The following is an 18,380-nucleotide window of genomic DNA, read 5'->3' on the forward strand; positions in this document are numbered from 1 at the left end:
AGGAGGGATGGTAATTACTAATTACTGCCATAGTTGGGGCCTCTAATGGCAGGTCAAAAGCGCCTGTCTACAGATGGTGAATAATGGAGAGCAGTGCGTGACTATACGCGGTACTGCTCTCTGTGAGACTCCGTCTCTGACGAGGTAAAAGAAGCAATTGGCAACTGCACATGTGTCGGATGGGGCATGCAACAGTGAAGAAAAGATACAACTGGGTAATTTGATAGATCTTCATAATAATGTAAATGTATAACATACATTACAATAAAATGGAATTTCTATAATAAGTAGAATAAATACATATATTGCTGAGCTTTATTGCATTACCTGTCGCAATTCTGTGAAAAATAACTGGAATGGGGTCTCTGGTAACTAATACTTCATCGTCGTTCTCAGAGTTTGAGACATATGTGTTGTCTGAAAAAGAAACAACAAACATTTATTAAATTAAAGGGACAATACTAAGTTAAATTATATAAAAATAATAACTACAATTATTAGGATAAATACAATTTAAATAAATAACAGGCTTAAGTAAAAAAATAACTACAATTATCAGGATTAATACAATTTAAATAAATAACAGCCTTAAGTAAAAAAATAATTACAATTATCAGGATAAAAATAATTTAAATAAATAAAATAATTAACAAAAATAATAACTATAATAATCAGGATAAATGAAATTTAAATAAATAAATAAAAGAATTAACTAAAAATAATTACAATTATCAGGATAAATAAAATGTAAATCAATAAAAAAATTAACTAAAAATAATTACAATTATCAGGATAAATAATATTTAAATATACACTGTATAAAAGAATTAAGTAAGAATAATAACTACAATTATCAGAATAAATAAAATAAAAAGATTTGTTTAAAAAATAGCTACAATTATCAGGATAAATAAAAAGATTTATTAAAAATAATAGCTACAATTATTAGGATCTATAAAATGTAAATAAATAAAAAAATTAACTAAAATAATTACAATGATCAGGATAAATAAAATGTAAATAAATAAAAGGATTAACTAATAATAATATGTAGTTTTTTCCTGGGTCTGCTTTTTGAAGATCGCGCTTCATATTGATGTATTTTTAAAGCTAGATTACTGCAGATAATTCAAAGTGTAATAGAGCATTACAGATCAGTGGTTCAGATGATGTCTGTATGTTATACCACTTATGAGTTACTAGACCAGAAAAAGTGGAGGGGCAAAAATTGATCCCAAATCGACTCTGTCTGGCTTTGAGGGTTTAGCAGACGAGAACAGCAATCACGCTCTGGTGTGGATAAAATCAGTCTGTTATAAGAGGTTCACTCGGTTCACATTCAAGTGTGATGTAGTATCAGAGAGAAAGCAATTTGTTCCTGATTTAACCGAGCTTCAGATAGCAAAACAAGACGGATTTGTATTACTGCTTGTGAACAGGCATATTTTGACTTGGAACATAATTTAAACTACCATTATTAGAATAAATAAAGTTTAAATAAATAAAAAGAGTTAACTGTTATAATAACTACACTATCAAGATAAAATAAAAAATAACTAAAAGTAATAGTTTGTCAGTTGCGATTCTCCTTAGTCAGCAGTGAAGGGTAGTATCGGTAGAGGGGTAGCGTAACGCTAATTAATAATAATAATAATAATAATAATAATAATAATAATAGTAATTAGTTACGATTAGATTAGGGGGGAAAATTGCTAAAAATTTTTTATAAAAAATAAAAAACAACAACTACAATTATTAGGAAAAATAACATTTAAATAAATAAAATTGATTCACTAAAAAATATTTCGATGATGAAATAATGAAGTAATGAAGTAAATTAAATTGAAGTAAAATAAAAATTTTAATAAATAAAAGGATTAAATAAAAATGTTAAATACAATATCATGATAAATAAAATAAAAAAATGATTAACTAAAAATAATAACTATAATTATCATGAGAAATACAATTCAAATAAATATAAGAATTAGCTAATAATAACAACTACAATTACCAGAATAAATTAAATAAAAAAAATAAAAGGAATAATAAAAAATAAAAAAAATCAGGATAAATAAAATCTAAATAAATAAAAAGATTAATTAAAAATAATAACTACAATTATCATGATAAATAACATTTAAATAAATAAAATTGATTAACAAAATTATTTCAATTATCAGAATAAATAAAATTAAAATAAATAAAATCATTAACTAAAAATAATGACAACAATTATCATGATAAATAAAATAAAAAATAAATAAAAGGATTAACTAAAAATAATGATTACAATTATCATTATTATTTAATAACATTTTATACAAATATAAGGATTAACTAACTTTACTCTGATCATTTTAAAAATTTATCTTTCAGATTATTATTCTATCAGAATAAATGAAATAAATAATTATAAAGATTAACTTACAATAACTACAATTATCAGAATAAATAACATTTAAATAAAAGGATTAACTAAAAATAATAATTACCATTATCATGATAAATAACATTTATATAAATATAAATATTAACAATAATAACCAACTATCAGAATAAAATAAATACATAAACAGTAAAATGATTCTACTTTACAATTATCAGAATAAATCATATTTTAATAAATAATAAAATGTATAAAAATAATAATTACTATTATCAAGATAAATAAAATTTTAATGAATAAAATTAATTAACTAATAATAACAGCTACAATTATCAGGATAAATAAAATTTAAATAAAGAAAAAATACTACAAATAATTACAATTATCAAAAGAAATAAAATTTAAATAAAAATGATCAAATTATCAGGATAAATAAAAATGAAATAAATATAACAATTACTTAATAATAATAACTACAACTATCAGAATAAAATAAATAAATAAATAAATAATCAGATTAATATAAGACTTACAATTAACATTTAAATAAATAAAAGAATTGACTAAAATAACTGCAGGATAAACAATACTTAAATATCATTAAATTATCATTAATAATTGTAATAATTAAGAAATAATATTTAAATAAATAAAAGAAATGACTACGAATAATAACTATAATTAGCAGTAAAGAATATAGGAGCCAGGAAACACTGCACAAATATATGGTTTCTGGACACATGGACTCAACACAAAATCACAAAAATACCCATTTTTAATGCCTGTTCCCCAATTCTCCCCATAATTTAGTCATATCCAACTTAAGTGCATTTTGCTTCCTTTACTGCAGCTGACCTGCACTTAGACACATGTCTATATGGATAATAATGGGTTACTGTGCTTGCAGACACCCTGAATTAAGCAACGTGATTACATGTACAGTCATGTTGCCAGAGTCAGCTAGTTTATAATCCACCTGTTTTGAGCACTGTACAACAACTAGCAGAAGACATGATAAGATAATCACATGGCTGTATGTATTCTAAATTAGCACAGGCTATTTTCCCCCTACACTAAATATAAATCCACGAAATGCTGATGGCTTCTTGAATAATCCTCTTTTTATAGGTTATCCTCACAAACGAGACTAAGCCAGAGAGGCAAGAATTCTTATGCAAAGCTAAATGCACAGCGATGTGATGCAGGCAGGATTAAGCGTTAGCCTACAAGCTATAGGAGAATCTGTATCCTCTGGGTTTGCTCTTTTTTATTAAGTAATGGACTAAAATGAAGAAACTTTGGCCCTGATATGTACCCATGTCATTACCATATCGGTGTAATTCAAGGTGTGGTGTTAGAAAATCCCTAAAATAGTACCTGGTCCATGGGGGTCCAATAGGAGTCCCTTTCTATTAATGGATAAGGTAGAAAGGGCAACATATGGACTTCAACCAGTGATTGCATACCCATATAGTGCATCTACAAGACAGGTGTAACTGTAATAAATTGGACAATGAGTGTATGTCTATGAGAAGTGTTCATTCATGTTGAGTGGGGCGAATTGGGTGAGTCCACAGGGCGTATGTAGGACAAACTCTGAATAAAGAAGGGCTCTCAAATTACTTCCCTTTACGGTCTAGCAATGCCAAGTATTATAAAAGAAGCCTCAATGTCGTTTTGTTGGCAAACAATTAGATGCAAACAACAGACAAAGACTTTCTATGCCAGTAATTCTGGAGTTGTCTGTAGCCAAACTACACTATATTGCCAAAAGTATTCGCTCATCTGCCTTCACACGCATATGAACTTGAGTGACGTCCCATTCTTAATCCATAGGGTTTAATATGATGCAGCTATAACAGCTTCAACTCTTCTGGGAAGGCTTTCCACAAGGTTTAGGAGTGTGTTCATGGGAATTTTTGACCATTCTTCCAGAAGCACATTTGTGAGGTCAGACACTGATGTTGGACGAGAAGGCCTGGCTGGTCTCCGCTCTAATTAATCTAAAAAATTATCGGGTTGAGGTCAGTCAAGTTTCACACCAAACTCGCTCATCCATGTCTTTATGGACCTTGCTTTGTGCATTGGTGCACAGTCATGTTGGAACAGGAAGGGGCCATTCCCAAACTGTTACCACAAAGTTGGGAGCATGAAATCGTCCAAAATCTCTTGGTATTCTGAAGCATTAAGATTTCCTTTCAACCCCACACCATAATCCCCCCTCCACCAAACATTACACTTGGAACAATGCAGTCAGACAAGTACCGTTCTCCTGGCAACCGCCAAACCCAGACTCGTATATCGAATTGCCAGACAGAGAAGCGTGATTCGTCACTCCAGTGAACACGTCTCCACTGCTCTAGAGTCCAGTGCCGACGTGCTTTACACCACTGCATCCGACGCTTTGCATTGTGCTTGGATGCAGCTGCTCGGCCACAGAAACCCATTCCATGAAGCTCTCTACGCACTGTCCTTAAGCTAATCTGAAGGCCACATGAAGTTTGGAGGTCCGTAGCGATCGACTCTGCAGAAAGTTGGCGACCTCTGTGCACTATGCGCCTCAGCATCCGCTGACCCCGCTCTGTCATTTTACGTGGCCTAACACTTCGTGGCTGAGTTGCTGTCGTTCCCAAACGCTTCCACTTTGTTATAATACCACTGACAGTTGACAGTGGAATATTTAGTAGCTAGGAAATTTCACGACTGGACTTGTTGCACAGGTGGCATCTTGTCACGGTACCACGCTGGAATTCACTGAGCTCCTGAGAGCGACCCATTCTTTCACTAATGTTTGTAGAAGCAGTCTGCATGCCAAGGTGCTTGGTTTTATACACCTGTGGCCATGAAGGTGATTGGGTGAGTGAATACTTTTGGCAATATAGTGTATGTTTAGCATCTTCTAATTTCATTGCTGAATTAAAAAAAATAGAGTGATGAAAAAAAGGTAGTTACCTGGATAATCATCAGAGACGTGAACAGAGTAGGACACCCTGAAACATAAAAGAGAAAAGAGAGTCTCGTAAGGAGAGGTCAGTCATAAACCATCTGACAATGTACGGACCTCTGTGTTGTCCTGGATAGCCAACTATCCTTCTCTACTCATGTAGCTAACATGACAAGATCATGCCGGTTTCTCCTCTACAACATCAAGAAGATTCGTCCATTTCTCTCTATAGAAGCCTCAAGGCTGGACTACTGCGACTCCCCACTGGCAGGTGCTCCCATGTCCACTATTAAAACCCTGCAAAGATTCAATACGCAGCTGCCCGCCTGGTTTTCAACCAATCCAAACACTGCCACATCACCCCACTGATGCGTTCTCTTCAATGATGCCTTCAAAACCAAAATGAACCAGCGCCAAGCTACCTTAGAGAACTTAAAAAACCTCGTTCTGTACCACACATCCTCTGAGCCACAAGTCTTAAGGAAAACAGGCATCAAGACTAATCTCTGTAATAGCGCCCAAGTGGTGGAACGAACGACCGCTGTCTGTTCGTACATGTGAGTTGCTTAACGTCTTCAGAAGATGACTACTAAGCACTTAAGTTGAGAACTAACATGCACTTATTGATCTTCTATACACCGATCAGCCATAACATTAAAAACCCCTCCTCAATTCTACACTCACTGTCCATTTTATCAGCTCCACTTCTACAACTACAACTACTCACTGTAGTCCATCTGTTTCTCTACACACTGTTAGCCCCCTTTCATGCTGTTCTTCAATGGTCATGACTCTCGCAGGACCACCACAGAGCAGGTATTATTTAGGTGGTGGATCATTCTCAGCACTGCAGTGGCAATGACATGGTGTGAGCGGATAAGACAGACCAATGCTGATGGAGGTTTTTAAACACCTCACTGTCACTGCTGGACTGAGAATAGTCCACCAACCAAAAATATCCAGTCAACAGCACCCCATGGGCAGCGTCCTGTCATCACTGATGAAGGTCTAGAAGATGACCAACTCACACTGCAGCAATAGGTGAGAGATTGTCTCTGACTTTACATCTACAAGGTGGACCAACTAGGTAGGAGTGTCTAATAGAGTGGACAGTGAGTGGACACGGTATTTAAAAACTCCATCAGTTTGTGTGAAAAGGACCATCCAGACTGTTATCAGGAACAAGTCCAAAAGCCAGGGTCTGTCATGGTATGGGGCTGTGTCAGTACCCTTGGCAAAGGTCATTTACACTTCTGTAACGGCAGCATTAATGCAGAAAAGTACATTGAGATCTTAGAGCAACATGTGCTGCCTTCAAGACGTCGTCTTTTCCAGGGACGTCCATGCATTTTTCAACAAAAAGGTCAAAATAATAAATTGCAAAATGTTTATATCAGTCAGGCCATAAAACTAACCTACTCAGAATCTACAACAATGAAATGTACTCAGCTGTTGAATTGGCTTGACTCAGCACTGTTTATTTTTGACGTGATTTAATGGATCGGTGGTAAAATCACCCAAGTGTGCTAACAGACATCCTTTCATTAAACCGCATGGCCAAGTGCTTACTGTTCTTTACCCTTAGAAATGAAATTTTGTGGGTGGCCAGGTGGCGCAGGAGGATAATCCCCTAGCACACCAGCGTAAAGATTCTGAGCTCCTGGGTTTAAATCTCAGCTCTGCTACCGGTTGGCTGGGTGCCCTCCAGCAGGCCCAATTTGCATTGTCTGCAGCAGACAAAATTGGCCTCCAGTCTGCTGGGTGGGAAATACCAGACAAATGCCGCTGTGTAAGGACCTTGGTTGCCCAAGGTGCCTGTACAGAAAGTAGAAGAGCGCAGAGATCGGGCCATGGCTCTCCGTACCTGAAACCGACCGCATGTGCAAATCCACAGACGTATGGGAGATTAAGAAGGGATTGGTGTACTGTGCACACATCAGAGGCAGTGTGTGTCACACAATTGTAGAAATTGTTGCCACTCAGGTGGCGCAGCGGTAAAATACGCTAGCACACCAGAGCTGGGTTTTCAAATACATCATATTGTAACTCAGCTCTGCCACCCGGCTGGGCGACTGCATGAACAACAATTGGTCTGTTGTTCAGATAGGGGTGGGATTTTAAGCCGGATACGGTCTCTCTCATAACTAATGCAATTATGACCTCTGCTGGCTGATTGATGGCGCCTGCACAGAGATGGGAAAAGAGTGCTGTCAGGGTGTGTCTCTCCGTACACAGTGCTGATCCGCATTGCACTCGTCAAAGTGTAGGTGCTGCCCACGTGTCGGAGGGGGCGTGGGTTAGCTTCGTTCTCCTCAATCAGAGCGGGGATTGGCATTGGTAGACAGGAAGCATAACGCAATCGGGCAATTCGACAAGAAACAAAGTTGGACAGCCTCTCCTATTGCGTTACACTTCACCTTTATGAATACAGCTCCAACATGTGTGCAGTACTGACTGCATCTTTTCACCTGCACGAGGAGAGTTCATATGCAGCTCAGCCTTGTGCATGGAGAGCCACACCCTGATCAGCATTATTCCTCAATTCAACAGGCGCCATCAATCAGCCAACAGAGGTCGTAATTGCACCAGTTATGAGGAACCCTGGTCCGGCTTGTCCCACCCACTAAAAAACAGGCAATCGTTGTTCATGTAGCCACTATAATGTACTGGAAATCCCAGCTCTGGTGTGCTAGCGTGATTTCACTTAATGGGAGTTGTTGAATTGGCATGACTCAGCACTGTTTATTTTTGACATGGTTTAATGGATCGGCAGTAAAATCACCCAAGTGTGCCAACAGACATCCTTTCATTAAACCGCATGGCCAAGTGCTTACTGTTCTTTACCCTTAGAAATAAAGGGTACTTCTTTTTTGCGCTCTGTGCAAGCAAGGTCCTTACACAGCCCCACCCTTTATTAGTACAGTCTTTTTCCACCCAGCAGACTAGAGGCCAATTTTGTCTGCTTCAGGCACTAGCCGAGATTCAAACTCAAGAGCTCAGAATCTCATCGCTGGTGTGCTACAGGAATTGACCCAAGTGATGCTTGTTGTCATGGTAACGTGTACACTAAGTGGTACTCTACACATGCAAGTGTATGTAAATGGAGATCTTGATTTGATTGTAAAGTAAAGGGTACATATAAACCCTTTAGTCTGAATCTATAATCAAAGTGAATTTAATTATGTAAACATAGCCAGTAAAAAGCTTTTCTATCATTCCAAACAAATAAGCACTTGAAGTTTGCTAGATGCTATTGGGACTTTAACTGGAACCATGGGCTGCGTCCAGAATCGTACACTTAAACTGTACGTACTACAACCCCAAATAAAATAAAAAAAGTTGGGATAGTATGGAAAATGCAAATAAAATAAAAATGCAGTGCTCCTTACATTTACTTTTATTTGATTACAGACAGAATGAACCTGACATATTTCATGTTTTCATGAACTATGTATTTCATTTCATTTCATTTGTTAATAAACCTCCATTCCTGCATTTCAGGCCTGCAACACACGGGGCAATTTAGGGCTAGTAATGAGGTGAAAAAACTAAATAATGATGTGATTCCAAACAGGTGATGGTAATCATGGTTTGGTACAAAAGCAGCATCCAGGAAAGGCTGAGTCTCTGATGAGCAAAGATGATCAGAGAATCTCCAGTTTGTCAACAAATGTGTGAGAAAATGATTGAAATGTTTAAAAACAATGAACCTTAAAGAAATATTGGAAGGAATTTGCATATTTCTCCCTCTACAGTGCATAATATTATTAAACCATTCAAGGAATCAGGAGGAAGGGCACAAGCTTAAGCTGAACACCAGTGATCTATGATCCCTCAGACAGCACTGCATCAAGAACCGCCACTCAACAATAGCTGATAGAACCACATTGGTGAGGGATTACTTTGGCAAAATGCCGTGTGCTCAGGACCAAAGATTAAAAGGACCATCCAGGTCTGTCATGGTATGGGGCTGTGTCAGTGCCCTTGGCGATGGTCATTTACACTTCTGTGATGCAGCATTAATGCAGAAAAGTACATTGAGATCTTAGAGCAACATGTGCTGCCTTCAAGACGTCATCTCTTCCAGGGACGTCCTTTGCATTTTTCGTAATGCTGACGGATGTTGTACTCCTTTAGCACAGCCACTCTCTATCCTCAGATGAGGCAAACTGCGGTTTAATCTATTTCGGTGAAAAAATATTCAAACTGTTTTTAAATTTTTGTTTATCCAATGCCACTGCCTCATACGCACCATGATTAACAGCCTCACTCATGTCATCATAGATTACTTGATGTCTGCTGACAGGAGCTCCACAGCGCCCCCCTCTCCTATCCACTGTCTCATGTAAAATTGTGGTCAGCTAATGAATTGCAGCTAGCGTTATAGGTAGTTTAACACCTGTTAAAAGAAATTCCCAGCTACTGACAAAAGTAGGCGCTACTTTGATCTAGTGAGGTGGGCCAAAAAAAAGAGACGGCGGGCCAAGTTTGGCCCACGGGCCCCAAATTGGGCAGCCCTGGTCTAAATGGTTCTTTTTGGCAAAACTCAGTGGGAGTTTGGTGTAAAAAGAAGGATGACCACACTAAAAAGAAAACCTGATGACCACTGTTAGGTATAGATCTGTGTTGGTACAGGGCTATTTTTCCTCTAAGCACTAGGCACCTCATTAGGGTACATGACATTACAAAGTTGATGAAATACTAGGGCATTACTGGGGCAAAATCAATCTGCTCCTTCTTCTATTGCTAGCTCACTGTGTAGTGTAGTTAAATTCTTTTGAATTCATCTCGGTGGCTGTTAGCAATAGCGCTAACAAGTAACAAGAAAATATACAAAAACATGGCAGGTCCTCAAGGTCCTCAAATGTGCTAAACATGCACGTATTACATACACATAAGCAGTCAAATTAACAATGTAATAGATATGTAAATATGTCATGTAAAATCTGTAAATAAATATTAATTTCATTTACCTTGTGTGTCGTGGTCATATAGTGGGGGGGGAGACTTTATATTTCTAGTAGTATCTATTATTCTAAGCCTGAAGCACTGCTGGTGGCTACTGGAGCAGCACTGGTGCATAACTGAACACTAGAACTTAAAAATTAAGCATAAAACACAGAGAAGAAGGCGAGAACAAAGCGAGCCTCCTGATAATACAAAGCCTATGGCCCATGTAAACAAAGAGACTTGTGTCTTGGTGCGCTTCTCGGGGGAATTTTAAACAATCGGACCGGACATTTGGTTTCCCAGATTTTGTCAGTTAAATCCAAAATCTGGTAAATGGAGGTCCGTTAAATGGAGGTCTGTTAAATCGAGGTTCCACTGACAGATGAAGTGAATAACACTGATTATCTCTTCATCACGGCACCTGTTGGGATAGTGGGTGGGATATATTACACAGCAAGTGAACATTTTATCCTCAAAGTTGATGTTAGAAGTGTAAGGATTTGAGCGAGTCTGACCAGGGCCAAATTGTGATAGCTAGACGACTGGATCAGAGCATCTCCAAAACTGCAGCTCTTGTGGGGTGTTCCCCAAATTTTCGTCTTTGATGCGTCGCTGGATGTTGTACGTTTACATTCAATTCAATGTACGTTAAGGTGGCTGTGCTGTGTATTGTATCTTCCATTCATTCTATCAAGCACTGCTACAGTCTTCTTAATTATGATAGGACACTGGCAGACACCGAACACCAGACATTAAGAATAACCCAAATGACTTCCTGTGCGATAAGAAGTGAGATACACACTGAGGTATCGCACAAGGAAATTAGATCACTAAGAGAAAATCGTTTTCTTAAATTCAATAGCCGTAAGAGTCCTTGAGGTTTTTTTTAACAGCAGGGAGACGTCGTTATTCAAAGTAGCAGCTGGGTAAAGCCCAAAAGTTCTGCGCTGTGTCATTTTTCATTCAGGTGTTTTACTTTGTATTTCCTGTGAAAGCTCATACATATATAATGCTTTAAAGCTCTCACAGGAAATACAAAGTGAAATACACATGAATCGGATATGACACGGAACAGAAGGTCTGGGCTTTACCCAGCTTATAAAAATATATAGCATATGATACTGCAGCGAGTACAGGTTCTACTGGTGATTAAAAAACACATTCATAAAATACACAGATGACCACCTTCCTAACATTGTCTTGGTCCCCCTTTTGCTGCCAAAACAGTCCTGACCCATCGAGGGATGGACTCCACTAGACCCCTGAAGGTGTGCTGTGGTATCAGGCACCAAGATGTTCCCAGCAGCAGATCCTTTAACTCCTCTAAGTTGCGAGGTGGGGCCTCAAAGGATCGGACTTGTTTGTTGCAAGTGTCCAACCCTCCTCCAAATTTTGCATCTACACCGATCGGCCATAACATTAAAACCACCTCCTTGTTTCTACACACTGTCCATTTTATCAGCTCCACTTACCATATAGGAGCTTTTTGTAGTTATACAATTACTGACTGTAGTCCATCTGTTTCTCTGCATGCTTTGTTAGTCCCCTTTCATGCTGTTCTTCAATGGTCAGGACTCTCCCAGGACCACCACAGAGCAGGTATTATTTGGGTGGTGAATCATTCTCAGCACTGCAGTGACACTGACATGGTGGTGGTGTGTTAGTGTGTGTTGTGCTGGTATGAGTGGATCAGACACAGCAATGCTGATGAGGTTTTTTAAACACCTCACTGTCACTGCTGGACTGAGAATAGTCCACCAACCAAAAATATCCAGTCAACAGCGCCCCGTGGGCAGCATCCTGTGACCACTGATGAAGGTCTAGAAGATGACCAACTCAAACAGCAGCAATAGATGAGTGATCGTCTCTGACTTTACATCTACAAGGTGGACCAACTAGGTAGGAGTGTCTAATAGAGTGGACAGTGAGTGGACACTGCTGTGTCTGATCCACTCATACCAGCACCCTAACACACACTAACACACCACCACCATGTCAGTGTCACTGCAGTGCTAAGAATGTTCCACCACCTAAATAATACCTACTCTGTGGTGGTATTGTGGGGGTCCTGACCATTAAAGAACAGCATAAAAGGGGACTAACAAAGCATGCAGAGAAATAGATGGACTCCAATCTGTAATTGTAGAACTACAAAGTGCTCCTATATGGTGTATAAGTGGAGCTGATTTTGAAGTCTTAGTCTCTTTGGGGTTGTAAAACTGCTGCACACACTCATATCACATAATTATCATGAGGTATCATGAGGTACTACAACAGCCCATATAGGGGTGTTAGCTTTCCCAAACAGAGCTTTATAATTTTCCGTGGAGGCAGAAACTCAAAGCCCTGCAGCATCCGAAGCTAATAAGTGCAACCGAAATTGGACTCGATGACATTAGCGCTCGGTAAGACCCCATAAAATTGGTTAGAGATGTATGTCTTACAGGCGCTGAGGTTTCCCTCTAGGCAGCCGAGGAAGGACACGCTTGAGTAAGGCTTTGATGTGGCATTTTGCTACAGTTGTCTGTTCGACACATGAACCATACTCACTCAACAACAAATCTAATAGTATAGGTGATTGAATCAAGCAGTGGGATATTCCGCCAGCAGTTCATATCTCAGCTCTGCTACCGGTCGGCTGGGCGCCCTCTACCAAGCACAACTGGCAGTCCCTGCAGCAGATGAAATTGGCCACTAGTCTGCTAGGTGGAAAAAGACAGGACTAAAAAAGGGGCCGAGTTCTTCAACGCTGTGTAAAGACCCTGGTTAGTAGCCCGAGGTGTGAAACTAGCAAATAAACCATTCTTGGACGCTTTCGGGGTCCCCAGCAGCAGAAGACTAATTGGCTATGCTAAATTGGGAGAAACTGGGAGACTGTATGGTGGCCGGAAAGGCAAAGCAAACCTTCATAATGACAATGTAGTGGTGGTGTGCCATTTCTCAGAAGGAGTCGATGTCAAATGCCCACTTTTCACTGCACGGCACCCTATGGTACGGCACGTTTTTAAATCCGTGATCGCACCTTTGGTAGCTGTTTCAATTGCCAAGTGAATCGCAGTGAATTGCAGACAGTTTGAACACTAGATATTTCATGTTTTGTCTGCTCAACTTCATTTCATTTCTTAATAAACCTCCATTCCTGCATTTCAGGCCTGCAACACATTCCTAAAAAAGTTGGGACGGGGGCAATTTAAGGTGAAAAAACTAAATAATGATGTGATTCCAAACAGGTGATTGTAATCATGGTTTGGTACAAAAGCAGCATCCAGGAAAGGCTGAGACTTTGATAAGCAAGGATGATCAGAGGATCTCCGGACTAACACAACCAGACTGTGTAACAGTTTTATCCCACAAGCAATCAGACTCCTCAACTCAGTACTATAACAATTTCCTCCGGAAATTTTCTGCTGAAGTGTATTGACTATGTTAGTCTGTTTTTACCTGTTTATTCAAATATTGAAAAGTCTTTTTGTATTTTTGCACCTTATTTACTTTTTAGGCACCTTATCTCCATTGCCAATTTTACGCTGCTAATGTACAACATGTCACTACCTCATGAACCATTGTACCATCTATTCACCATCATGTACTAACACTTGTCTTTAGTCCTGTCTTCTAATTACTTGTTTAGATTAGGGATAATTAGGAATATCTTTTGTAGTTACTTATTATAGGATTTTTTTGTATTTATTGTTGTATTTACACTGTTTTGTATTTACACTGTTTTGTATTTACACTGTTTTGTCTTGCACTTTTTGTACCGTGTTACACCGTGATCCTAGAGGAACGCTGTTTCGTTTCAATATGTACTTGTATGTAGCTGAAATGACAATAAAACCTCTCTGACTCTGACTCTCTCTGACTCCAGTTTGTCAACAAACGTGTGAGAAAATGATTGAAATGTTTAAGAACATTGAACCTCAAAGAAAGATTGGAAGGGATTTGTATATTTCTCCCTCTACAGTGCATAATATCATTAAACCATTCAAGGAATCGGGAGGAATTTTAGTGTAAAGGCCAAAGGCGCAAGCTTAAGCTGAACGCCCGTGATCTTCCATCCCTCAGACGGCACTGCATCAAGAACTGCCACTCAACAATAGTTGATATAACCACATGGGTGAGGTATTACTCTGGCAAATCTTTGTCGAGCACTACAATACAGAGTTACATGCACAAATGCCACTTAACACTTTACTGTGCAAAAAAGAAGCCTTATGTTAACCATGTCCAGAAGCGGCGTTGACTTCTCTGGGCTCAGAGGCATCTGGGATGGACCATCACACAGTGAAAACGTGTATTGTGGTCAGATGAAGCAGCATTCCAGGTCTTTTTTGGAACAAAATTGATGCTCCGGAGCAAAGACGAAAAGGACCATCCAGACTGTTATCAGCAATAAGTCTAAAAGCCAGGGTCTGTCATGGTATAGGACTGTGTCAGTGCCCTTGGCAAAGGTAATTTACACTTTTGTGAAACTGAAAATACGACAACGACCCCGTACTGTTGCACATCTTAAGACGTGTTTGCAGGAAGAACAGGACAAAATAAAAGCTGAAACACTAAACCGCTTGGTCTCCTCGGTGCCAAAACGTCTTTTAAGTGTGGTGAAAAGGAATGGCAACATTACAAAGTGTTAAATGCTTTACTGTCCCAACTTTTTTTGGAATGTGTTGCAGGCCTGAAATGTAGGAATGGATGTTTATTAATAAATTAAATAAAATATTCCAGGTTCATCCTGTCTGCAATTAAATAAAAGTCAAAGTAAATGTAAGAAACTGTCCCAACTTTTTCTGATTTGGGGTTGTACTTATACTTTGAGTGTTACCTTTACAAAATGAGCAACAACACTTCTCTCAAAAGAACAGGAAGTTATTTACTTCCTCTTAAACACAGCCAGTGACACAGTTTCATAGACGGCGTTCACAGACAGCATTCATTGGTTTTTTAAATGTATAGTATTATACTGTACATTTATTATATAAATACACTCATCAGCCATAACATTAAAAAAACCTCCTTGTTTCTACACTCACTGTCCATTTTATCAGCTCCACTTACCATATAGAAGCACTTTGTAGTTCTACAATTACTGACTGTAGTCCATCTATTTCTCTGCATTCATTGTTAGCCCCCTTTTATGCTGTTTTTCAATGGTCAGGACCCCCCAAAGGACCTCTACAGAGCAAGTATTATTTAGGTGGTGGATCATTCTCAGCACTGCAGTGACACTGACATGGTGGTGGTGTGTTAAGATGTGTTGTGCTGGTATGAGTGGATCAGACACACCTGTGTCCACTCACTGTCCACTCTATTAGACACTCCTACCTAGTTGGTTCACCTTGTAGATGTAAAGTCAGAGACGATCGCTCATCTATTGCTGCTGTTTGAGTTGGTCATCTTCTAGACCTTCATCCGTGGTCACAGGACACTGCTCATGGGGCGCTGTTGGCTGGATGTTTTTGGTTGGTGGACTATTCTCAGTCCAGCAGTGTCAGTGAGGTGTTTAAAAACTCCAGCAGCATTGCTGTGTCTGATCCACTCATACCAGCACAACACACACTAACACACCACCACCATGTCAGTGTCACTGCAGTACTGAGAATGATCCACCACCTAAATAATACCTACTCTGTAGTGGTCCTGGGAGAGTCCTGACCATTGAAAAACAGCATGAAAGGTGGCTAACAAAGCATGCAGACAAACAGATGGACTACAGTCAGTAATTGTAGAACCACAAAGTGCTAGTGAGTGTAGAGACAGGGAGGTGGTTTTAATGTTATGTCATCGCATACCTCACAGTTACCAACACAGTTTGATGAGCTATTCACACTCACACTTCAGGAATGTGTTGACACCTCAGTGGTGTTAAGCCTTTTTTGGAATTTGCTTCATTAATTAAGCAAAGACTAATTAAAATACAGCAACTTGTAATATATTAAGAGGAATTATGACAGAGCTGACATCTCAAACTTGTCGATTCGAATCTCAGCTCTGCTACCGGCTTGAACCAGAAACCTTTCGATTACTAGTCCAGTAAACTAATCGCTAGGCTACAACTGCCTTAAATCAAATTCCTTAGAGGCTACACGAACGATTGGCTTGTTGTTTAAGGGAGGGGTGCCGGTGGCGATTCCTGATAACTGATGCAAATACAACCTCTGCTGGCTGATTGAAGGTGCCTGCACAGGGGCAAAGGATAATGTGTGATCAGGGTGTGTCTCTCCGTATGCAAAGCTGATCCGCATATAAATTCGCCTAGTGCAGGTGAAAAGACGCAGCCGGCTGCTGCACACGTGTCGGAGGGGGCTTCACAGCTCTACTCAGTCAGAGTGGAGGTCAACATCAGTAGAGAAGAAGAGTAATGCTTAACAAGCTCATCATCAGGTGTCCACATATTTTGACCATAAGTGTATATTCCTCAGAACTTCCATTATTTCACACAGACCCTGACATCCACCACTAATAAGTAAATAGTTCGTTCAGAATAAACCCATCATTCATTAGGCTTTCGGAGGATGCGGTCTAGGCCCAAGGGGGCGTCCTAATTTAAGTTCAATTAATTACAACATCGAAGTCCCCCCCAACTCTGCATTCATAAATCTTTCACAGGACGTCCTTATCGACACCGGCCCTGCTCTAGTGAGCAAGAGGTGCAATTCTGGCCACATCCATTTTCAATTAGCATTTATCGAGGGATTAATCCCGGAATTTGCATGACCACGGGGGAAAGGAGCAATATAACAACTCATTTAAGTGTGATGTCTCAGGGGCCTGTGAGTTCTTCTGAGAGAGTTCTAGCAAATACTGCCTGACTGTACAAATGTTTGGCTGAATGGCCACAAATTCCCACAGACAATCCAAAATTTGGTGAAAAGCCTTCTGAGAAGAGTGGAGCCTGTTATAGCCATAGAAGAGCCGACTCCTATATGGCCTTTCTGTGCAGGCACCATCAACCAGACAATGAAGAAAACAGAAATGAAAATGAGGAATCCCTTTGGCCTTCCCACCCCCAGACATAGGCCGAGGCGCCCGAGCAGCCCATAGCAGAGCTGAGATTCAAACTAGGCTGAGCTAGAAGGGAAGGTCTTTGGTCCTTTTATAAGAACTTTCAAAAGCAACCCAGATAATAATGCCAGATCATCCCGAAGAACATCAAGAAATCCTGCAAATCCCTCAAACCCTATGCTTTTAATACACCTTCCCAGAATTTGCTTCCCTTCTCCTTCTGCTGGACCATCAATTTCCCCAATTTCTCCCAGACAAGAGGCAGAGATGACTTCATCAGTCTTTCCAAATCCTCTTTCCTCACCATCCAGCAGCACATCAACTAACTAACCTTTGTCTCCTCAGCTAATAAATAGACGTTCTTGACCGACAGCCACAGTAAGAGCTTCAACTCTTTCCAATTGCTGCCTTCTTTGGGGCCAGAATTTAGCAGTCGAAAATCAAAGGACACCTTAAACGACACCTTAAATCCCTAAATGTCATCTCATCACTTGCTGTACACTTCTATCTAACTACCGCCTTAACACTATAGCTATTGTCTTACTTCGACATCTAGAGATGTGGCTCATGATTCTCACAAGACATTGGACTCATAACGCAGTTTATTTACACGCACTACTGTTATTTAGACAACGATTACATCACAGCAGTTTTCGCTTACTAAGCTAACAAAGTTAGTCTCAGGACATTCAAACCAATGGGCTAAGGAGGCACAACCCGACAGCATGCCAGCTAGCATCTCCCTCTGTGTACCAAAAACGATTAAACTGTCACTGCTAAGCCTGAATTTGCAAAAAAATTACACTTGTGCACCTTTATACAAATTAAACATCAATGAAAATTTATTTACATAATAGAGTGGACAGTGAGTGGACACTGCTGTGTCTGATCCACTCATACCAGCACAACACACACTAACACACCACCACCATGTCAGTGTCACTGCAGTGCTGAGAATGATCCACCACCTAAATAATACCTGCTCTGTGGTGGTCCTGGGAGAGTCCTGACCATTGAAGAACATCATGAAAGAGGGCTAACAAAGCATGCAGAGAAACAGATGGACTACAGTCAGTAGTTGTAGAACTACAAAGT

The 18,380-nt window shown here is 39.3% G+C and overlaps 1 protein-coding gene across 1 annotated transcript in view; it reads right to left on the minus strand.

Annotated features, from left to right (window-relative positions):
• parp8 (poly (ADP-ribose) polymerase family, member 8) overlaps positions 1-18,380 on the minus strand; it is a 72,577-nt gene that overhangs the window by 42,927 nt on the left and 11,270 nt on the right. Inside the window, exons 3-4 of the mRNA XM_063017628.1 lie at positions 5,342-5,379; positions 328-417 (exon numbers count right to left, since the gene is read on the minus strand). Coding sequence (XP_062873698.1) covers positions 328-417; positions 5,342-5,379 — 128 coding nt within the window. The remainder of the gene's footprint in view (positions 1-327; positions 418-5,341; positions 5,380-18,380) is intronic.

The sequence above is a fragment of the Trichomycterus rosablanca genome, chromosome 21 (assembly GCF_030014385.1).
Source record: "Trichomycterus rosablanca isolate fTriRos1 chromosome 21, fTriRos1.hap1, whole genome shotgun sequence".
In the NCBI taxonomy this organism is placed as follows: Eukaryota; Metazoa; Chordata; class Actinopteri; order Siluriformes; family Trichomycteridae; genus Trichomycterus; species Trichomycterus rosablanca.